The sequence below is a fragment of the Hippopotamus amphibius genome, chromosome 10 (genome assembly GCF_030028045.1).
Source record: "Hippopotamus amphibius kiboko isolate mHipAmp2 chromosome 10, mHipAmp2.hap2, whole genome shotgun sequence".
Classification (NCBI taxonomy): Eukaryota; Metazoa; Chordata; class Mammalia; order Artiodactyla; family Hippopotamidae; genus Hippopotamus; species Hippopotamus amphibius.
The window spans coordinates 111,524,053-111,548,123 of record NC_080195.1 but is presented as its reverse complement, the minus strand read 5'-3'; the positions used below and the strand labels follow the sequence as shown (position 1 = coordinate 111,548,123).

The following is a 24,071-nucleotide window of genomic DNA, read 5'->3' as shown; positions in this document are numbered from 1 at the left end:
ACCACAGCATGAGGGAGTTTTCTGGACCCTTGTCCACTGGTCCAGCCTCACATCCTGCTACTGTCTTCCAAGAGCATCCCAATGACGCACGGTTCCCCTCAGGTGTCCCCCAAGGAGATGGGCTGCCGCGCGTCTGCTGCCCGCTTCCTCCCACCCCTCTTCCCACCCGCCTAAGTCATCGCCGGCCTGGACTGCCTTCCCGACGAGCGAGGCGGACCTCCTCAGCGACGTACTGCATCTTCTTTAACTCTTTCTACGAGACGGCTGGGTTCTCCCAGGACCGCAGCTCGGTCTCCTGATTCTATCTTCTCCCCACCGCACGCGGCAACGTGGACTCTCAGGAAACGCCTGCCGCGCCCTCCGAGCCACCGAGGGTCAGTGTCCGCGGCCCCTCGCTCTCCACCCATCCCGTGACTTCTCCGCATCCCTCCTCCCCTCCCCGGGGAGAGCTTCTCGGGCAGGCGTTCTCCTCTTTGCGGGGGGCACGATTCTCAGTTTTAAGGGTTTCGCGTCCTCGAAGAGAGGGGTCTTCCGTCGTGGGGGGCAAACACACTGGCCCCGGACGACCGGCCGTGACGTTCTCTCGGAGGGCCCGAAGCGGGCGACCCCGCCGCCTCCGCCGCGAATCCTGAGCCCCCGCGATTCCGCATTGAGGGGCTCCGCTCCGGCCGGGGAAGCGGGGACGCGTCCCCACCCCCACCGCGGCCAGCCGCCCGCGCCCGACCTCCGCCCCCGGCGCCCGCCCCGCCGCGCAGTCGGGCCGCCGCCTCACAATGGCCGGCCGCCGCCTCACCACGCGCAGGGATACCGGCCACGCGCGCGCCCCTCCCCCACCCGCCGCTGCCGCCCCCGGGCCCGACCCCTGGCGCCCAGAGTCTCCGCCCTGCGTCCCCTGAGGCGGGGGGGTCGGGAGGGAGGTGAGGCTCGCCCTTCCGGGTGGGGCCCGCCCGTCGACCGTACGGTGGCGCCGGCGGCCCCCGCGGAGGCACTACTTTCTCTTCCACAGGGGCACTACTTCGCGGAGGCGTCGGCGCTGGCGGCGCGCACGGCATGGCGGCGGCGGTGGCGCGCCTGAGGTAGAGGGACGCCGGCCCGCTCAGGCCTCGGCGCGGCCTACACGCTTCGCTTGCTCGCTCCCGCCCCGGCCCCGCTCCCGGCCATGGCGGAGCCCTCACCCGCCCGACGCCCGGTGCCCCTCATCGAGTCGGGTAAGACGCGCCGCCCGCGCCCTCCCCGCGGCGCCCCGGCCCCCCTCCCCGCCGCCGTCGCGCCCGCCCCTGACCCGGCTCCCCGTCTCCCCGCAGAGCTGTACTTCCTCATCGCCCGGTACCTATCGGCCGGCCCGTGTCGGAGAGCCGCCCAGGTGAGTGCGGGCCCGCGGGCGGCGGCGGGGAGGGGGCCGGGGCGGCGGCCGCGCTCCGGGGGGCTCGGCCCCGCCGCCGCCGCCGCCTGGGGTCGCGGGAGGAGGGCGCCGGGCGGACCGGGGCGCGGCCCCCGCCCCGCTGACGGCGCGTCTCTCCGGCTGCAGGTGCTGGTGCAGGAGCTGGAGCAGTACCAGGTCTGTGCTGCGCCGCGCCCCCCGCGCCCGCCCCGCCGCGCCCCCCGCGCCCGCCCTGCCCGCGGACCGCTCGCCCGGCCCCCCCACCCGGCCCCGCCGCCCCCCGCCCAGCCCCGCGCGGTGGTCACTCGGGCGCGTCTCGGGTCTTTGCAGTTGCTGCCCAAGAGGTTGGACTGGGAGGGCAACGAGCACAGCAGGAGCTACGAGGAATTGGTGAGACTTTTGACGTTTCCATCCCGGTGTTTCCGAGCGCGCCCCCTCCTCCCCCCCCCCGGCCCCCTTTTCGGGGCTCCCGCTGGAGGGGGCGCAGCGACCGAGGGGGCGGCCGGGGCTTCACCGGGACGGCAGGACTGCCCCCTGTGTGTCTTGTTTTGCTTTGGGGGTGGCTGGGTTTGTTTGGGGGAGGAAGCGGCCCCGGGGGGCGGCCGGGCGGAGGTGGGGGCGACCCTGCGCCGCGGTTTGTGGCGGGGTGGGTCCCCAGGTGCGGTGCCTGTGCTGAGAGCCGGCGGCGCGCCAGCCATTCCGCGAGCTGCTCTCATCCGTGTTTCTCCTGAACGCGACTTGTAACTCGACCTCTGATTGGCCTTCCTCCTTTTACCCCGCCCAGCTCCTTCAACCACTTGTTCCTAGGAATAGAAGCATCAGTGTCTGAAAGGTGGAGAAATGTTCCTCTCTTAAGCATTTTTTTTTTCTTTCTCCCTTGAGCAGAGCAATAAAAATCTTGCTGCTGTGAGACTGTGCCAGTCCTTCGATACTTTTGCCGCTCTAAACTGTGCTACACTTGTTGAATGCCTCAGGAAACTTATTTTCATGAATTTTTATATTGTTCTTTGCTGTATGTAACTTAGTTTAGGCTCCAGCTATGCAGTTTGTCTTTCTGAAGCACCATTAACATAGATTACAGTTCTCTTTTAATTGTGCTTTGTCTTTTTTTAGTTGTTATCACAATATATGATTTGGTTTGATCCACTCACTTGTCTTTAGTGAAATAAAACTTTTTTTCAGGAAAATATTTTTTCATTTTGTATGTTAGTACAAAGGGTGTTTTTAGTTGCTAGACCATATTCAGCATCTTGTATGGGCAAGACAACTGGAAAAAAAAGAGCTCCTGAATGATCTTTTACCACAATTCTAATACCTGCAAGCGGAAGTTGGTAGAGTATGATCACCATTCTTGAAGTATACAGAAGAACAGAAATAGGGGGATTTGTTATGTGTATATGAACAGTTAAGTATTTTTTAAAAAGCTTTTTTGAAATATACTTGATTTACAATGTGGTAATTTCTGCTGTACAGCGAAGTGATTCAGTTGTACATACACATCTTCTTTTTCATATTTTCCATTATGGTTGGTCACAGGATATTGATTATAATTCTCTGTGCTCTACAAGGACCTTGTTGTTTATCCATTCTCCATATAATAATTTGCATCTGCTAATCCCAAACTCCCAGTCCTTCCTTCTTCCACCCCTCTCCCCCTTGGCAACCAGGAGTTCTCTATGTTTATGAGTCTGTTTCTGTTTTGTAGATACTGAATACTTAACACTTAAAGTTGGGTGAATGTAACAAAAGATTCTATTTCAAATGTCAGTTTTAAATTTGTCTTCCTAGAGTTTTTTGAAGCAAACAGTTAAAAGAATATTTTCAAGAAAGTGAGTTGTAAAGATTCAGCATCATGGCAGAATTTTTATGTTTTCTTGGGTTTGACATTTTGAGACTTAAGGAAGTGTTTAAAGGAGTGTTCTGTTTTATTGTTTTACTCCTGTTGTTAGATGAAAACAGTGCTGTCAGTGAAGCAGAAAAGCATTTTTTTTAATTTATATTTCGTTGAATTACAGTATGTTAATTATTGCTGTACTAAGTGACTCGGGTGTACACATATATACATTCTTTCATATTCTTTTCACTATGGTGTATCACAGGATGTTAAATATAGTTCTGTGTGCTATACAGTAGGACCTTGTTTGTCTATTATATACCAGTTTGCACTGGTAATTCCAAACTCCTAATCCTTTTCTCTCCCACCCCCCTCCCCAGAAAAGCACTATTAACATGACAGTGCAGTCATGCTAATGAAGGGAAAATTGCTTACATTTTGAAATAAGTGTAATGCTGTAACTACTGGAAAAGTTATTTTAAAAATAGATGTATATATTTTTTTGGTTTTTGCTCCTTAGAATTGCTTAAAACTTAAAATTCTGGTTTAGATTAGTCAGAACCTCTCTCTGTGATATATCCCTGTGATGTGGCTGTTACTTAGGTCTTCTTGTCTGGATGCTTTGCCTGATGGGTATCCTCTTCCTCTTTTACCTGCCTCCCTCCTCTCCCAGCACTCAGTGGTAGAGGATGAGCTTCCTATATAGAGAGTTATTTGTCAGGGGTGTATGAGTAGTTTCTAGTTCTCCAAACAGAGTCTCCTTTTTCTTTTTAAAACTATTTTAAGAAGTGTTCAGATAAACACAAGTGGGAATAATGTAATGAATCTGCATATATCATAAATAAATAAATTACCAACTTTTTTTCCCCTCTCTGCACTGTGCAGCATGTGAAACTTCCCTGACCAGAAATCAAACCCATGCCCCCTGCAGTGGAAGCACAGAGTCTTAACCGCTGTACCACTGGGGAAGTCCCCCAATGTTCTATATTTTAGGCTTGAATTGGGCTTCAGGCACGTTCCGTGCATTGTGCTGAAATTATCTTCAATCTCTTTTTATCTTGCATAGTTTTTTTCCCCAGTGCTGTTGATTTACTGAGGAGACTGAGTTATCCTGTAGAATGTTTCACATTTTTTGTCTGATTGTTTCCTTATGTTTGTTTCCTTATGCTGTGTATTACTTTTTCTCAGTAGTTCTCATTCTTGGATCAGAATCATCTGGGGAGCTTTATAAAATCTGGATGTCCAGGCTATGCCCCAGAACAGTTAAATCAGAATCTCTGTAGTGGGACTGGACATCACTATTTTTTAAAGCCTTTCGGGTGATTCCAGTATCACTGTTTACAAAGCTACAGTTTATCTTACACTTGTGACTATGCTGTAATTCGAGTCTGTACTTTGGAAGCAAGAATATTTTTGATACTTCTTGGGAGAATTGAGACTAGTTATCTCTCAATACCTAACCCTGCATTAGCAGTTGGGCCTGTGAAGTTAATTGGAATTTTTATGATTTATAGGTGATGAAGAAAGGGAAAGAATGAAATAGACGTATAGAATTGGGCATGGGAATTGGGAAGGACTAGATTTGTAAAGGAGGGGTATATTTAAAAAGGGGAAAGAGATTTGATACACTTTGTGATTGAGTAACATGATAGATAAGTTTTTGTAGGCAATCTCTTCCTTAACCAGAAAAAAAAAATCAGAAGGTTCTTATATTGTAGCCTATCATTAGGGGACTTATTGTCTTTTTTTTTTTTTTTCTTTTTTTTAAATAATGTTTGAGTAGGTCTTTTGTGTAAGGAAAAGACTTTAGTGTTGTTTGTATTGAAATCACTATTTGGTTTATTAGAATTGTAAGTGGTCATTTTTCTTAAACCTTTTAAGTTCATTTACAAGTCTTATAAATTTAGTAATATACACAGAAACAAGTATATTTTTACATTTTGATTAGTGTTTAATTTACCATGAAAATTTAATCTTAACATATTTAACACCACTTAATATTGCTAATTAAATTTCCTTAGGGGTTTCCACACTATATTTACAAGTAGAAGATGATTTTAGTCTGTCGATGCCTCAAGATGGTAAACATAGACCTAAGCATAATATTTTTAAGAATTTAACTTATAAATATATTTAAATTTATTGTAGTAAATTATTCTTTTTTACTCTGAAACATTAAAAATAGCTCAGTAATTACAAAACTTGTTACTATATCAGAATAACTAACTTGCACGAATATATCCATACTTCTTTTCTTCATCTCTACTTATTTGTCAGCCTTCCTCCGTTTATGAATTCACTTTCCAAACCAAGGGGAGAGTGGTATTACGATCTTGAGCTCCCTGCTGGATTAAGGACTCAGGTTATGGTTGAAGATTATAATCCAAGACTTGAAGTTTGGGTGCACTGCAAGATAGATTCTGCTGGAGTCTCAAGTTGAGCCTTTTTTTTTTTTTAAATAGCAAGATACTATTTACCCATTTAAAACAAAACAACTCTTGGGAGTTGGCGGTCCAGTGGTTAAGATTGCCTGCTTACAGTGCAGGGGGCATGGGTTTGATCCTTGGTCTGGGAACTAAGATCCCGTGTGCCATGCCGCGTGGCCAAAATAAAAATGAATGAATAAAACAACTCTGTATTCCCCACCTGTATTGCAGCTAGTCACATTACCATTTTTTTGTGTTTGTTTTTGTTTTTTTAAAATTTTATTTATTTATTATTTTTTGGGGGGTACACCAAGTTCACTCATCTGTTTTTATACACGTATCCCCATATTCCCTCCCTCCTTCGACTCCCCCCCACCCTCCCCTTCCCAGTTCTCTAAGGCATCTTCCATCCTCGAGTTGAACTCCCTTTGTTAGACAGCAACTTCCCACCACATTACCATTTTATTTTCATTGTGGGATTCTTAAGACCCTTCATCCTGAGTGCAGCTTATTTTTTTCCTCTCTATGGATTCTGCATTTTGTTTGTACTTGACTATAGTGATCTGTCATTCTATAGTCATTTCACTGATAACACTGGGGAACATTTAATGATCATGGCAGTGTGATAAGTTACAGTTTAGCAATAGAGCAGTATTAAATTAGAAATTTGGATTTTGGGGCTAGGTGGCGGGGCTGTAATCTTGACTTTTTTAGCGTTGCTTACTCTATGTTCTAATCGTAGGCAATTTATTTAATCTCTGCCTCAGTTCCTTTATCTGTATAACAAGGATAGTAATGTATCAAAGTGTTCTTGTAAACATTATATGGGAAGAAATAACTTTGCAGTGCTGGGCACACAGTAGTAATCAGTAGTATTTGTCAGTAACAATGTTGATAGGACAGTAAGTCATAATATTGTGTAGAGTTCCCCTTCACCTAATTTGTAGGGATAATGAAATAACAAAATACAGTCTCAATGAGCTCTAATACTTAAATGAATGATAGCTGGTATTTAGCCTTATGGATGACCACAATGTAGGATGGGGTACAGCAGTCTGTAGCTTAGTTCTGAATAATGGTAGTGGTGTTGCTATCTGAGTCACTTAGCCTTTACTGTGCTACTTTAAAAGAGAATGGTTACTAGTTACTTTGTTTTCATAGGCTCACCTAGTCATAACAGTTATTTGCCTATAAAGAACAAAAGTCATGTGACTTTTTTTCCTTTCAAACTGTCTAAATCCTTACAAATTTAAAAAAATACCCCAACCACGATTGTGGAATTACCTCTCTCGCTCGCTCTTTTTTTTTTTTTTTTTTTCCAGTTCTTTGTTTTGAAGCTATGTGATTAGGTACATACAAATCCCCAATTGTTATCTTCCTGTTGGATTGGTCCCCGCCTTCTTTTAAATGGACTTAATTTTTTAGAGCAGTTTTGGGTTCATAGCAAAATTGAGTGGAAGATACAGAGATTTCCAATAGACTCCTGCTCCCATAAATGCATAGGCTCTCTCATCATCAACATCGCACACCAGAGAGGTATGTTTGTTACGGTTGGTGACTACATTGACATATCATACTCATCCAAAGTCCATAGTTTACATTAGTGTTGTCTTACATTTACATTCGATGCTCTTGGTATTGTGCATTCTGTGGGTTTGGACGTGTACAATGACGTGTCCACTAATATAGTATAGAATAACTTTTACAGCCCTAAAAATCCTCTGTGCTCTCCCTCTCTCCCTTCGCCCCTCCCACTGATGTTTTTGCTGTCTCCATTGTTCACCTTTTCCAGAATTTGACCCTCTTTTTAAAAATTAGGAGATGCTCTTTCATACTTCTTGCCTTAAAGTCTAGCATTGCCTCATGTTGTTGTAGCCACCCCAGCTTTCTTTTGGTTAGTGATGGCATAGTGTATCTTTTTTATCCTTTTAGAACTCCTGTGGTCTCATTTTTAAAGGGTCTCCTGAAACAGCATGTAGTTTTACTCAGTCATTTAGTCAGAGTGTTTAAACCATTTGTATTTAATATAATTGCTTAAACATAATTGTGTTAAGCTACCAGGCATGTTTTACACATGTCCCATTGATTTTTCCTCTCGTTCTTTTGGATTAGTCAGCTATTATTCTATTTATTTATTGTTGCTTTTTCATTATATATTCTATTATTTTCTCTTACTTAAAAAAAAATATTTATTTATTTATTTATTTATTGGCTGTGTTGGGTCTTCATTGCTGTGCAGGGACTTTCTGTAGCAGTGAGGGGGGCTACTCTTTGTTGTGGTGTGCAGGGTTCTCATTGCAGAGGCTTGTTTTGTGGAGCACAGGCTCTAGGTGCGCGGGCTTAGTAATTGTGGCTCGCAGCCTCTAGAGCACAGGCTTAGTAGTTGTGGCGTACGGGCCCAGTTGCTTCGTGGCGTGTGGGATCCTCCTGGCTCAGGGATTGAACCTGAGGATTCTTAACCACTGCACCACCAGGGAAGCCCTATCTTTTTATTCTTTTAGTGGTTACCCTAGAGATTATAATGTGTGTTACCATCTACTTTACGTGCTTTGCCCTTCTCATGTAAATAGAGTTAAAGCCCTTGGATGTCATCCTCCCATCCTTTGGGCTATTATCATATTTTACTCTTATATATGTCATTAATTTTTCCAGATGTTATTGCAGTTGTTTTGTTTCATTTTATTTAGTTTTTTTTGGCCATGCTGTAAGGTATGTGAGTTCTTAGTTCGCTGACCAGGGATTGTACCTGCGTCCCCTGCATTGGAAGCACAGAGCCTTAAACGCTGGACCACCAGGGACGTCCCTGCAGTTGTTTTAAAGTCAGTTTTCATTTGCTTACCCACCTGTATATCTTTCCTGATATTTTTAACTCCTTCCTGTCTTTCCATGCCTCTTATTTGTGATTATTTTTTCTTTAGTCTCCACAGCTTATTTTGATATTTCTTTTAATGCAAGTTTGTTGGCAATGACTTCAGTTTTCGTTTTTCTTTTTGGTTTGAAAACGTCTTTGTTTTGACTTTATTTAAAAAAAAATTTTTTTTTAACTGTAGTCATTGTCTGTTGCTACATAAAAAATTATCCGAAACTTAGTGACTTAAAACAGCACAGATTAACTAATTAATTATTTTTATTTGGCCACACCACACAGCACGTGGGATCTTGTTCCCTGACCAGGGAATCTGTGCCCCCTGCATTGGAAGCTCAGAGTCTTAACTGCCAGACTGCCAGGGGAGTCCCACAGATTTATTATTGTCTAAGTTTAAGTCAAGAGTCCAGGCACAGCTAAGCCGAGTCCTCTGTCTCAGTCTCTCTCAAGGCTGCAATCAAAGTGTTGGCCAGAGCTGGGGTTTCAACTGAGAGCTTGACTGTGGAAGGATCTGCTTCCAGGTTCACATGGTCTTTGGCTGGCTTCAGTTCCTGGAGTGGATTGTTGAACTGAGAGCCACAGTTCCTAGCTGGCTCTTGGCTGCCCTCAACTCCTTGCCATGTTGATCTCTCCAACATAGCAGCTGGCCTCATCAAAAGAGGCAGTAGTCTGCAGGCAAGGCAGAAGTCACAACCTTTTGTAACCTAACAGTGGATGTGTTACTCAGTGTTAGAGTGTTCTGTTGGTTAGAAGTAACTTACTCAAGGGGAGGGGATTTCACAGGTCTGTGAGTACCAGAAGGTGGGGATATTGGGGTCCATGTCAGAAGCTGCCTACCACCTGTGACTAGGTAGATGTCTTGGAACTTATTTTGCTTGGGGTTCTCTGAGCTTCATCAATCTGTAGGATATCAAATAGTTCAATGTATAAAGTCCCATCTGGAAAGGATAGAAGAATGGGGCAGAATAAATTTTTTTTTCAATTTTTATTTATTTATTTTATTTATTTATTGGCTGTTAGGTCTTCATTGCTGCACACGGGCTTTCTCTAGTTGCTGTGAGCGGGGCTGCTCTTCATTGTGGTGCGCAGCCTCCTCATTGTAGTGGCTTCCCGTTGTGGAGCACGGGCTCTAGGCGTGTGGGCTTCAGTAGTTGCGGCACATGGGCTCAGTAGTTGTGGCTCACAGGCTCTAGAGCACAGGCTCAATAGTTGTGGCACACGGTATCAGTTGCTCCGTGGCATATGGAATCTTCCCAGAGCAGGGCTCGAACCCGTGTCCCCTGCATTGGCAGGCAGATTCTTAACCACTGCGCCACCTAGGAAGTCCCAGAATAAATATCTTGAAAAGATAATGGCTGAGCATTTTTCAACACCTGGGCCATCTCTGGGTCTGCTTCTTTTGGCCATTCCCTCTCTTGACCCTGGGTCTTGTATTTTGCTTTGTTGTGTATCTCATCATCTTTCCAAGTATACTGGGCCTTTTTGTGTTAAAAGAGTAGTATAGTTAGTCTCAGTAAAGGATATGCTTTTTTTGTCTCAAAGCTGTTAGTGTTTGGGGTTGGGTCACTCTAATTTGTATCTGATCATCTCTGGCCTTTGGTGCAGCTTTAGTTGCATTCAGTTGATAACTGGCTTCACGTCTTTTGAGGGTGGAATTAAGACTTTCAGCAGAGTTTGGAATTTGGGCACCATTGAGATTCTTGAGAGGTCTGTACTTTACAGCCAAGTTGCCAGCTTTCCAAACTTTGTAAGATATTGCATTATTTTGTAGTCCAGCTGCCTGCTTTTCGGTTGATGGAGAGTTCTTTTTGCTTTTCAGTCCTATGCTTGGCTTTCTACCTTGTTGTCCTATCCCTGGCCTTAGGTTCTCCCGCAGCTGCTCTGCATCCAGTTTTTGGCCCCGTGCAGTTGGTGAAGGACTGTGGAAGGGTATTGGGATGGGTGTGATTCACTCTCAGGAGGCTTCTTGGCATTCTAATCAGTGGTGCCAGCCCACAGGTGCCTATTTAAAAAAGTTTGGCAGATTTTTCCTTTTTCTCCTCTGCTTTAGTTCTTCCTGCCTGTCTGCTGGGGATGAAAGCAGCTGTGAGTCTTTTATCTCTTCACAGAAGGGCTCATCAGTTTCTGGGGTGTAATTAATCTAGATTTGTTTGCTTAGCTCTGTGAAAGGGGTAAAAGTTATTTTTAAGATAATCCAGCTTGTTCTAATTTTTAAGGCTAGAGAGATGATTTCTCACATTATCTTCTTTGAAATAGTTGGAATAAATAAATGATTACTTTTGACTTTTAGAAATTATGTGGGGCATATAACCATCTGTAGTTATCTGTAGGTACAACGAATTATACTTCCTGGCACATAGTAGGCTCTCAATATTTACCAAAAGAATTAATGTTTATATATTTTCTTATTGAGAACCTGTCATCAGCACTTTGGTTACTAAATGGTGTTTTGTCTGATGTTTGAGTTCTTAAAATCTCTCTAATATGTATACTTCATTTGTAGGTCAGTTAGAGCACTGAATGATCACGAGATACATGGAAGCTATATAGCCCCTCCCCCCCCTTTTTTTAAGCTCCTTAATCCATTTCATTAGGAAACCACAAAATAGAATTTTTCAATGATTGTTTACTATCTTTCCTTTGTTTTGTAGAAATGGGGAAATGGCATTTTTTTGAATTATGTATATTCAAATGATGGTGTTATAATTCAGACAGAACAACAACAAAATTTTGATAAAACAAGAAATGGGAGCAATAAAAACTGATTTCTGAACCAAATGTGTACTGTCTTACACAGTAGTGAATCACTGGGAAACGTAGGCATGGAGTAGGTAAGCTCTATGTAAGAAAACTGTATCTAGGAATTTAAAAGAATTACAGCACATACTCTTTGTTTTTTTGTTTTTTAAATAGGCCTCAAAAGAGTCCTTTGTATCACATCTTTTTAAAAGAAATTCTCACTTTTCATTCCAGAAAATGTAAGAAACAGTTTGTAAGGATTCAAACATGTTTCTCTAAGGCCATGAACTGGTTTGCTAAGTTGCATTGTTTTATTCAAGTGAAAAGCCCTTCTAGAAGAAGGGATCTGTAAAGGAAGCCAGTCACCTTCAACTCCAGGGCCTGCGAAATGGCATTTTGAACACACAACTTTTCTGTTAAAATTATTTAATAACTCTAGCAGTGCAGGATGAATTATGCATTCAGTATTACTTTAGAATTTGAGACTTTGATTTTAGTATTTGTAATGGAGTAGATGAGTGTGATTTGAATGTGAGACTCAAACTGCTTAGAAAAATTTCTCTGTTGATTTTAATCAATGTGCATATTTTTGGCTTTAAAAGATGTCTAGACGCCACTTTGACTCAAATTCTTAGGATACTCCTTGATTATCTCCTTACATGCTATTTTTATTAAGATGCACTGTACCTGATTACAATGATCCAGTGATGGTAGAGACTTGCAGAACTAGGCAGCCTGGGTTTGTATTTTTAGTTCTGCCGTTTTAGCTCTTTAATGCCTGTGACTTTTCTCATCTGTAAAATGAGGATACAATAGTAGGGAGGTGTAGTAAGTTAGTGTATATAAAGTTCTTAGAACAGTGTCAGGTAGTAATCACTATGTAAGTATTAGCTGTTGTTAATGTAATGAGGAATTAAATTAGTCAAAACCTTAAAATACTTAGACGTGTACCTTATACATTGTAAGTATTCAATTTTACCTATTATTTTTGCGTATGTGGAATCTGAAGTCTTAGAGAGTACCTTGTCCAACTTTCTCATACTAGTTAGATGTAGAACTAGAACTGTTAACCATATTTCCTGTGGGTCAGGAGAATCCCTGACCCCCTTTATTCTGGTATCTGTTAGTTAAATTATCATTGGGATACTTGAGGCTGGATTCTAAATTGAGAGACCTTTGCTTGAGAAAGACCTTGTGATAGAGCCTCAATTTAAAGCCTTAAAATTTGCCCTTATTTGTATGTAAATGTTTGAAGATATTGATAGTGACCTTTCTATAGGGGTGTAACTAAAAAATGATGTGTAATTAGTTCATTAGTCTTTTCTATGTGCACTGTGACTAAAAATTGTCCTAATGTTAAAGATTGCTTATGTTCATTGTAGAATATTTAGAAAATGCAAAAACAAAGAGAAAATGAAAAAAAATCACTAAAATGAGAAGTGTTTATTTTTCTTTATGCATACACTCTAATAAAAATAGGGGAAAATATTATGTTGTGAATTCCTTTCCATTTTTCTGGAAAATTTTACCTAACCATTAGCTTCTTGGACATTTGGTTGGTTTCCAGTTTTTTTCTGTTAGTGATTCTTTGAATATCAAAATATCTATGTATCCATGCACTTCTTAATCTATAGCTTATATAATTGTCACTTGTAATAAACTTCTAGAAATTTAATCATTAAGTAAAATGGTTTACATGTTTTTAATGTTTAATGTAATTTGCTCTCCTTAAGGTTCTTCCTGTCTAAACTCTGTTTTTTTTAAAAGTTGTTTTTTGAGGATTCCCTTTGCCTTTTTTTAAAAATTTGGCTGTGTCGGGTCTTAGTTGCAGCATGTGGGCTCTTAGTTGTGGCATGTGGGCTCTTAGTTGCGGCATGTGGGCTCTTTGTTGTGGCATGTGGGCTCTTTGTTGTGGTGCGCTGTCTTCTCTCTAGTTGTGGTGTTGCTGGCTCAGTAGTTGTGGCATGCGGGCTCTGTGGTTGTGGCGTGGAGGCTTAGTTTCCCCACGGCATGTGGGATCTTAGTTGCCTGACCAGGGATCAAACCCATGCCCCCTGTAGTGGAAGCACAGAATCTTAATCGCCGGATTTCCAGTGAATTCCCCAAAATTGTCATTTTCAAACAATTTGATTACCTACTTGAAAAAGCCAAGGGAATCCATGGAAAATGCCTTGACAGATTTCAGTTTATCTTACAATAGGTGTGGGACCAAATAGTGATAATGGCTACAGAGTATTGTGAATGTACCAAATGCCACTTAAATATATATTTTAAAATGGTTAAAATGGTGAGTTTAACATTGTGTGAATTTTTACCCCCCCCCCCCCCCCCCCCCCCCCCGGTGCTAATAGCTCTGTCTGGAATGCACATGTGAGCACACAGGAAAGATTTGCATTTTAACAGTTAATAGGATGGCTTACTACCTTTATTTATTTTTCATTTGTAAAAAATTTTATTTATTTTTATTTTTTTGACTGCATCGGGTCTTAGTTGCGGCACAAAGGATCTTTGTTGTGGCGCGCAGGCATCTCTCTAGATGTGTCCTGCAGGTTTTCTCTCTCTAGCTGTGGCACGTGGGCTCCAGGGTGCATGGGCACTGTAGTTTGTGGCACAGAGGCTCTCTTGTTGAGGTGCGCAACCTTGGTAGTTATGGCCGGTGTGCTTAGTTACCCCTCGGCAAGTGGGATCTAGTTCCCTGAGCAGGGGTGGATCCCACGTCCTCTGCATCGGAAGGTGGATTCTTAACCACTGGACCACCAGGGAAGTCTCTCTCTCTCTCTCTCTTTTTTTTTTTTAATATTTATTTATTTGGCTATGTTGGGTTTTGGTTGCAGCATGCAGGATCTTTAGTTGCGGCATGCAGGATCTTTAGTTGCAGCGTGTGGGATCTAGTTCCCTGAACAGGAATGGAACCAGGGCCCCCTGCATTGGGAGCAAGGAGTCTTAACTGCTGGACCACCAGGAAAGTCCCTTCCTATTTAAACTTTTGACTACTGTATGTAATAATGTACTGATTTCATTATGTACCATATATAATAATACACCATATATGATAATATACCGTATATAATAATATACGGTATATAATAATATACTCTATATAATAATCTGCCCAGATAACCTTTTTAATCTTTGTCAATCTGTTGAATAAAATAGCATCGGTAGCTAAGGTTTGAGTCATTTTTTGCCAAGTACTGCGCAAAAGTTAAAGAGCTTTAACCCATGTTATCTCTTTTAATTTTCTCAGCAACCCTTTTACTTTGTATATATCATGATTTCCTGTTTGAAGTGAAGCTGGAAGAGACAAGTAACTTGGATAAGGTTATGTTTATAAGGGGCAGATCGGGGCTCTAAGTCTCACTTTGTGTATTGATGATTTATTCACTAATGCATGATGCATTTATTCAGTAAATGAATACCTACCATGTTCAAGTTCCAGGGATACCAGTGTGGATGAGAGGGACAAGGCTCCTACTTTCATGGAGCTGGCACCTTACGGGTGAAAATGACCAGAAGCAGCAGACAGGTTACTGTAATACAAATTCAGATTGGTGATGGGGATTGGAAAGGGAGGGTGAAAGGAGGTACCCAGTATTTTAGATGGGTGGTGAGGGAAAGCTTTTTTTGATGGGGTAACATTTGACCTGAAGGATGAAAAGGAGCCAGCCATATGAAGATCAGAGGAAAAGACGGTCACTATCAGCCTTAAAAACCTGCATCACCTCTGACCCAGCTCTGACTCAGGAATTATATGTCTAAGACTTTTTTTTTAAGGAAATAAGTTTGTTGGCTGTTGATAATTTATCTGTTCTGAATTTTTGAATCTTTTATCTTTTTATCTCTTTTATATCTTTTTATATCCTTTTTATATGTTTTACCTGCTTTTCTACTGCTGTCTTACTGTTTTGTAAGAATTCCCCACATGTTTAGGTTATTCTTTAGTCTGTCACATGCTCTGAATTCTTTTTTCCAGTTTGCAGCTTGCTTCTTTAGTTTTCTTTGGAGGTTTTATTTTTAGAGATTTAAGATTTTTAACTTTTTGCATCTTTTAATCTTTTTTGCCTTTATGGTTTTCCTTAAAGCCTTTCTGTACTAGAAAATTATAGAGGCAATATTATGTATCCACTTATATTTTTTCCTAGGCCATTTATAATTTCTTTTTTAACGTCTTTATGTACAGTTTATTTTAGCATTTGGTTGGTATGATATATGGATTTAGCCTTTTCCAGATTGTCAGTCAATTTGCAAGTACCATTTGAATCATCTTTTTTTCTCTGCAGAGAATGCAATCATTATCTTTTTCTTTTTTTAAAAAAATTATTATTTATTTTTATTTTTGGCTGCATTGGGTCTTCATTGCTGCACACGGGCTTTCTCTAGTTGTGGTGAGCGGGGCTACTCTTCGTTGCAGTACATGGGTTTCTCATTGTGGTGACTTCTCGTTGTGGAGCATGGGCTGTAAGTGTGTGAGCTTCAGTAGTTGTGGCTTGCGGGCTGTAGAGCACAGGCTCAGTAGTTGTGGTGCATGGATTTAGTTGCTCCGAGGCATGTGGGATCTTCCTGGCCTAGGGATTGAACCCGTGTCTCCTGCATTGGCAGGTGGATTCTTAACCACTGTGCCACCAGGGAAGCCCCTCATTATCATTTTCTAAGTTCATTCTTCTTCTTTTTTTTAAATGAAGATACAGAGGGAGAAACTTTATTATTTATATATTTATTTATGTATTCAGTTTTGGCTGCTTGGGGTCTTCGTTGCTACACGTGGGCTTTCTCTGGTTGTGGTGAGCGGGGGGCTACTCTTCATTGTAGTGTGTAGGCTTCTTATTGCAGTGGCTTCTCTTGTTGCAGAGCATGGGTTCTAGAGCGCAGGCTCAGTAATTGTGGTGCACAGGCTTAATTGCTCCATGGCATGTGGGATTTTCCTGGAACAGGGATCAAACCCGTGTTTGTTACATTGGCAGGAGGATTCTTAACCACTACACCACCAGGAAAGTCCCTCCAAGTTCTTTTGGACTTTTTCTGTTCCTGTTACATTCTAACTTTTGTAGTATATAATCAGTATTTTAGCTTAAAAAGAAGGTGGTCATTAAATACAGCGTTGTGCTTTAAGCTATTAAGAAATTAGGAAGGAATTGGTTCTTAACTGTACCTTAACGAGTAGCTGTGAAGCCATGGGTGCTTTCTGGCTTTCTATTTGGGAAATAATATTTCTGTTCTGAATATTTAATTGTATTTACTTAAGCATTTTAGACATTTCAGGACTCAGCAGCTGAATCTTTGAATCTCTGTCAAGTACATTTCTTTTGACTCTTTGTAAACTCTTGATTTATGTTTGTATTGCATTTCATGGATTTGTTTTAAAGACATAGCTGAAATGAATAGGTTTTATTTCTTTTGGTCATTTAGAGTAAGACAGACTTCTGGGTGAAATAAGTCTGACTAGGAGATGTTTTGCATTAATGTTGAAATCTATGGCCTTGGGACTTCCCTGGTGGTGCAGTGGTTAAGAATCCGCCTGCCAATGCAGGGGACACGGGTTCAAGCCCTGGTTGGGGAACTAAGATCCCACAAGATGCGCAGCCAAAAAAAAAAAAAAAGTGCCTGTGTCTTCTGTTTTAATACATCTTGTCAAACAATATTTTTTAAAAATGATATTTGACTTTTTTGGGAATATTTATCTCTTCATTAAGCTCCATATAGGATCCACACTTTAGTCTTTGCACATTTTGGTCTATTCTGCTTAGAAAAGTCTGTTATTTTGATTTGGTACAACAAATCTAAAGATGAGTATTTTCTGTTCAGAAGTCTGCTGATTTATGGATAAAGTCCATGAGAATTTTGCATTCTGTATTTTATTCTTTTTAGGTGATCTGATGGTAGGTCTAGAAACAGCAGGAGAACTCCCTATCAAGAATATCAGAAATCTTATGGGAATTCCCTGGTGGTCCAGTGGTAAGGACTCAGCAGTTTCACTGCCGGGGCTCAGGTTTGATCCATGGTTGGGGAACTAAGATCCCACAAGCTATGTGACGCGGCCAAACAAGAGTATCAGAAGTCTTAGATTTTTTTTTTTCTCCTGAATAGTTTGTAATTTGGAAAAACTTATATGGTCTAGAAAGAGGGGTCATTATTTTGCTTAGGGAGGAAGAAAATATTAATAGATTTCACAGAAATGCTAACTAAGGATATGTCCCCATTTAACACTGGAGTCAGCAGTAATAGCATTTTTCCACGCAAGCCTTACTTTATTGAGATGGTTGGTGGGTGACTTTGTTACAGATATTCAGATTGGTGGACATGCTGTTCTGATTTGTGAGATTGTGTAGCACATGAAAATAGGCTTATTGAATACTTTATTGGCTGAGAAGCAGTGGCTTAAGTAATAATAAAGTTGTGTTATAGTGTCTAGTCTGTAGATGGAATCGATGCAGTGATATAATGGTGTTATTATATTAAAGAGTCAGCTTTTGTCTTTCTGCTTGGGCAGCCTTGACAGTTTGGCTTTTTCCCCCTCAAACTCTTAGTTTTTACACTGCTGGGTGGTTTTATGCTGCTCTTGCCATCATCCCCTAGAAATGCTGGGAGGGAAGGATTTTTTCTTCTTGTGACTATTTTATTAGGGAGGAGAATTTTTCCAGAAATATTCCCCTGCCTAGTTTCATTGGCTAGAACTGGATCACATGGCCTCAGAGAATCTGGGAAAATGAGGTAATGCTAAAGTGGAGAGGTAATGGCTGTTGGGTAAGCAAGTGATCATTGCTTTGGGAAGCTAAAACTAGTTTACTTTTTTTAAAAAATATTTATTTTATTTATTATTGGCTACACTGGGTCTTTGTGCACACAGGATCTTTTGTTGCGGTGCGTGAGCTTCATTGCAGTGTGTCAGCTTCTCTAGTTGAGGTGAGTGGGGCTCTGTAGTTGTGGCACATGGGCTTTCTAGTTGTGGCATGCAGGCTTAGTTGCCCTGGGGCATTTGGGATCTTAGTTCCTCAACTAGGGATCAAACCCGTGTCCCCTGCATTGGAAGGTGGATTTTTAACCACTGTGCCACTAGGGATGTCCCTAGTTAACTTTTTTGAATTAAAATACATTGAAATGCTTTTATTTTTTATTTTTTAAAACATATGATTTGTTGTTCTTTTTTTAAAATTTTATTTATTTATTTTATTGGCTGTGTTGGGTCTTCATTGCTCCTCTTGGGCTTTCTGTAGTTGTGGAGAGCCGGGGCTACTCTTCGTTGTGGTGCGGAGGCTTCCTATTGCAGTGGCTTCTCTTGTGGAGCTCAGGCTCTAGGCATTCAGCCTTCAGTAGTTGTGGCGCAGTGGGCTCAGTAGTTGTGACTTGAGGGCTCTAGAGTGCTGGCTCAGTAGTTATGGTGCATGTGGGATCTTCCTGGCCCAGAGGTTGAACCAGTGTCCTCTGCATTGGCAGGTGGATTCATAACCACTGCGCCACCAGGGAAGCTCTGAAATGCTTTAAATGAAGGATCTTCACACCAGCGCTGGAACATTTCTCTTCCTAGGTCCTTTTGTATATACTCAGTGTTAAGCTGTTTTTTCCTTTTATTTCTTTGGGAATATTCTGCCATTGACTACTAAACTTGCACTATTTATTTATTTATTTAAAAAATTTAAAAAAATTTAGTAGTTTATTTTGGCTGTGCCATGTCTTAGTTGTGGCATGTGGACTCTAGTTCCCCAACCAGGGCTTGAACCCAGGCCCCCTGCATTGGGAGCGTGGAGTCTTACCCACTGGACCACCAGGGAAGTCCCTAAGCTTGCACTTTTTAAGTAAAGAAAGTCTATCTCATCAGAAGCTGTCAGGAATTTCTTAAGCAAGGAAGACCCCAAATTTCTCATTTTGTGTAAAAGGCAGTGCTTTCTGTCACTTCTTGTGTTGCATTGTTGTACTGTACTTTTCATTGTTGTAGGAATTATGATATGGTAGTTTACTTACATGTTTTGCATTGCAGGATTTCTAGATGCAGCTTAAAATAATTTGAGGGAAAGCTAAAGTGAGACAGGTACACATTAAAGATATTAAATATTCGTATTAGATCACAGCATCCCAAACTTTACTGCCACTTTCTGGAACTGCTGCCCAGGGCTTGAAGGGACTCATGCTCACAGCATTATTTGCAATAGTGATAGTAATACAGTGATTCTAGGATTGTCACTGATAAACTGTCTGAGACTGAATATGGCTACAAAAAACACGATGGTAGAGAAATGGGCTGTTTGACCTTTAGAGGAACTTTGTTTCTGAGCTGACTCCTGAGGATCTTGTATAACTGTGGCTTACTCATTGAAGTTGCTGTTAGAAACTGTTTCTAATGTTCATATCTAGGACTTGAAAATATTAAAGGAAAATTAGCTATTGTATTGATTTTTTCCAATATGATATTAATTTTTAAAAATTCAGGCCATTTTTTCTTTCTTTTGTTGTCTATATTGTCTTAGAACCATGTTATTGATATTTTTCAGATACAAAAATAGAATAATTCCTACCCTCCCCCACCATCTTTATGTTATCTTTGACTTGGTTATGTTAGAATCGTCAGAAAAAATGCAGAGACTCTGTAATTCTCTTTATGGAAATTAATAGCTGTCGTATGGAGTCCATCTTCCTATACTATCTGGACTTTGTCTAGATCTACGTGCCTATTTTGAAGCCTCCTTTTATTTTAACGGTCAGTTTTATTGCTTATTCAATACAGGCAATCTTTTATTGCATGTTTGTAAAGTTCTCCTTCCATATCATTTAAGAGATAAAATAAGATGTATAGCACTGGGAAGCAATCTGTTAAAAATTTTCTATCCATACCTTTCTGTCTGGAGAATTTCTTTTTATCCATATCTTTTATAGCTGATCTTCAAAAACAAGTCTCCATGCTCAGAGTTGGTTGTGTAACCTCAGAACTTAAAGTCAGTTATGTAATTAAAAGTTCTCTATCCACCTGAATAGTGGAAATCTCAAAGAAAAGTATTAGTGAAGAGTGATTTTCCACCTTACGGAAGTCATGTTGCCATTGCCCAAAGTCATTTTATTTTAGACATTTAATCCTTTTAGTTATGTTGTTTAGGTCAGTGAGTACAGTTACTTTAGTAGGGTTTTTGTTTTCAGGTTTGCATTACTGACAAGTTCTTAGATCTGTGATTTTCTTGATCTTGTTGGAATTACCTTCTAGTTCCTCCTATCTTTCTCTCCACTCTTAATGATGAGCTAATTATTTACAACAGTTTTTGGACTTTTACGTACTGACACTTTGAAGCACCTGATTAATGTTAAATACTTTTTTGAGGTCTGTCTGAGCTTTGATAATCTTTTGAGTTTTGCCTTGGAATATCTGTCATGGTGGGAAACATAAGTCAGGTTGTAAAGTTGAAGATGTCACCAGGGTTTATGAACAAAAACTTTATATTGAATCCAGGTTTATTTTACATTTGAATTCATGATTCAGAACCAAAAGTGAAATCTAGAACTTGGTTTCAGATTTTCTTTGGAGCAGTGTTTCTCAGGGAGTTTGAAAATGCGTGGGGCGTTGTTGGTGTCAGAATGGCAAGAGGAGTGTTGTTGGCATTAATGGAAGGGAGCCAGAGATACCGAGTGTCCTGAATGTGGGGACAGTCCTGTACAGTGATGTTTTGTCAGAACTTCCTCAGTGCTGGTAGCATCACGACTGAGAAACCCTAGGGATGAAGCATTAAAGTTTATGCCAAATACATTCATATCAGGTAGCATTAGGCATAATCATGAGATAAACTTACACAGTATCCTTTGTATTCTTATTTTTTTTTTGAGGTATAATGATATTAAATACATTGCATATAAAGTGTTCAAGTTGGTAAATTTAGATGTGTTACACCCGTGACCCAGCACCACAAAGGTAGTGAACATACGTATTACACCCGAAAGTTTCCTCTTCATAATTCTTCCTGCTTCTCTCCCAGCCCCCAGTAACCTGTGACCTGCTTTCTGTAACTATATACCAGTTTGCATTTTGTGGAGTTTTATATAAATGAAATCATATAGCATGTGCCCTTTCTTTCTGGCTTCTTTCAGCATAATTATTTTGAGGTTCATCCATGTTGTTGTGTGTTATTAAATTTTTTTATTGCTGAATAGTATCCGATTGTGCGTACAGTAATGTGTGTAGTCATCCACCTGGGGATGGACATTTGGATTGTGTTCACTTCGGGGCTCTTAAAAAGAAAGCTGTTCAAGAACATGCACGCACAAACCTTTATGTGGACGTGTGCTTTCATCTTTTGTGGGTAAACACCTAGGAGTGTTATAGCTGGATAATATGGTAATGTGTGTGTTACTATTGAAGACAATATCCCGCTATTTTCCAAAGTGATTGTGCTGTTTCACATTTCTACCAGCAGTTTCTCTACATTCTTGCTGATCTTCGTTTGGTCAGTCTTTTTAATTTTAGCTATTCTGGTAGGTGTGTAGTGATATCTCCTTATGGTTTTAATTTGTATTTCATCGATTACCAGTGATGTTGAGCATCTTTTCATGTGTTTGCCATCTGTATGTCTCCTTTGGTGAAATGTCTAGGCAAATCATTCTTAGAAATTAGGTTTAAAAAAAATTTTTTTTTTTTTAAAGAAAGCTGCACTTTTTAAAATTTATTTATTTATTTATTGGCTGCGTTGGGTCTTTGATGCTGCACATAGGCTTTCTCTAGTTGCGGTGAGCGGGGGGCTACTCTTCATTGTGGTGCGCTGGCTTCTCATTTTGGTGACTTTTCTTGTTGTGGAACACGGGCTCTAGGTGCGTGGCTTCAGTAGTTGTGGCACACAGGCTCAGTAGTTGTGGCTCGTGGGCTTTAGAGTTGTGGCCCACAGGCTTAGTTGCTCTGTGGCATGTGGGATCTTCCTGGAGCAGGGATCGAACCTGTGTCCCCTGCATTGGCAGGCAGATTCTTAACCACTGTGCCACCTAGGAAGTCCCCAAAATACTGAGTTTTGATGGTTCTTTATATATTCTGGATACAAGTCATTTGGCAGATATATACTTTGCCAATATTTTCTTTCAGTCTGTGATTGTCTTTTCTTTCTTTTAACAATACCTTTTGAAAAAACAAGTCGTTAGTTTTGCTGAACTCTACTTCATCGATTCGTTCTTTTGTGGATTATGCTTTTGGTGTCATTTTAGAAATCTTTGCTTAATGTCAGGTCTTAAGGATTTTCTCCAGCGTTTTCTTTTCCAAATTTTATGGTTTTAGATGATGCATTTGGGTCTGTGATCTGTCTTCAGGCAGCTTGTGTTTCTGGTGTGATGTACGGGTTAGGGTCAGCGTGAAAGTTGCTGCTTTGCAAATGGATAGTCACTTGTCCTGGCACCATTTGTTGAAAAGATGAAATCTTTTCTTTTTTGCACCTTTGCCAAAAATCAGTTGTTCTTAGATAAGTCCTGAAATCAGGTATTGTTAGCCTTCAGCCTTGTTCTTTTTCAAATCTGCTTTGACTTTTCTAAGCCATTTACATATACATTTTAGAATAAAATTGTCAATTTCTACAAAAAAATCTTACTGGGATTTTGATTGGGATGGCTTTTAATCTATAAATTAATTTACTGCTTATTTCATTCTTTAATTTCTCTCAGTAATGTTTTGTAGTTTTCCTCGTGCATGATGTTTTCCACGTTTTGTCAGACTTATCCCTAAATATTTAATATTTTTGAAACTCTTGTAAAAAATGTTGTTTTTAAAACTTGCTCTCCAATCAGGTCTTGTCCAATAAGCATGTGGCTCCTGATCATCTGTTGCAAATCTGCCAGCGCATCGGTCCCATGTTGGATAAAGAAATTCCACCCAGTATTTCAAGAGTCACTTCTTTACTTGGTGCAGGAAGGCAGTCTTTGCTACGTACAGCAAAAGGTACCTTAATTTGAAGAAGTGTTCTGCTTTGTATTACTAGCTTAATAATTATTATAATTGTGAAGTAATGTAAGCATTGTGGAAGAAAGGTGATATGTAACTAAAAACCATGCTGTGGACTATAAAATTCTGTGCATTTAGCATAGACGTTGAATTTTATTACATCGGTGTTTAATGGGTCCTTCTGCATTTAAGAAAATGATAAAGGTATAGATGTTAAGCTCAAAAGCTTGAATTTATCCTGAGATGTGTTTGAGGTTTTATCAATGTGAGTTCTTATTTTTCCATTTTGTAGCCACATATAACTTCATTGAATGTAATTGTATGTGTCTAATAAACTCTTTAAATGCTAGAAGTATTTCATTTGATATTTAGATTCTTCAAGCCCTTTGTTATAAGGGGAAGTGATTTTCTAAATTTGGTAGCAGTTTGAAAACGAGCACCAAAAATGTACGATTGCATGGTTCCTTTTTTCACCAGTTGAATATTTTTGCAAAATTATGTGGTAGCAAAATGTTTGGAATCGCTGTTCTTTTTCTGTTAGCTTGGTATAAATCACTTAGACTGAGTATATGTATGTGATATGATCTATGTATACAACGTGGCTTAACTGCTAATGGGCAAGAATGTTGGCTCTTCTGATCCCGAGTATCCGTCAAGTTCATCCCTCATGATTATTTTTAAGATGTGTTGCCGATGTGATGCTGCCTCTTAGATGCTCCACCAGTATAAAGTTTGACTGAGAAAGAACAACCCTTCCTCTTGGTTCCATGCCAGACTGGTTTGTCAGCTGTAGTTGTTTCTCAGTGCTCTGTGGTCATGCCACGCTGTGGCTTGAATCAGGAAACTGTTCATATTCTTCCTTTTTCTGTGTCCCTGTTCACCTTGTAATTATTCTATTTTAGGTTGTTATATAGTGGTTGCCTGGGTAGCCTGTT

General features: G+C 40.9%; 1 protein-coding gene across 3 annotated transcripts in view; it reads left to right on the top strand.

Moving 5' to 3' along the window:
• Positions 1–908: 908 nt before the first annotated feature.
• Positions 909–24,071, top strand: part of BRWD1 (bromodomain and WD repeat domain containing 1) — a 122,599-nt gene continuing 99,436 nt past the window's right edge. The window contains exons 1-5 of one of the 3 annotated variants that reach the window (XM_057697087.1): positions 909–1,208; positions 1,305–1,363; positions 1,529–1,558; positions 1,712–1,771; positions 22,983–23,133. In XM_057697087.1, the coding sequence (XP_057553070.1) occupies positions 1,160–1,208; positions 1,305–1,363; positions 1,529–1,558; positions 1,712–1,771; positions 22,983–23,133 (349 nt within the window). In that variant the 5' untranslated portion in view covers positions 909–1,159. The remainder of the gene's footprint in view (positions 1,209–1,304; positions 1,364–1,528; positions 1,559–1,711; positions 1,772–22,982; positions 23,134–24,071) is intronic. The other 2 variants (XM_057697083.1, XM_057697085.1) reach the window with 2 other exon arrangements.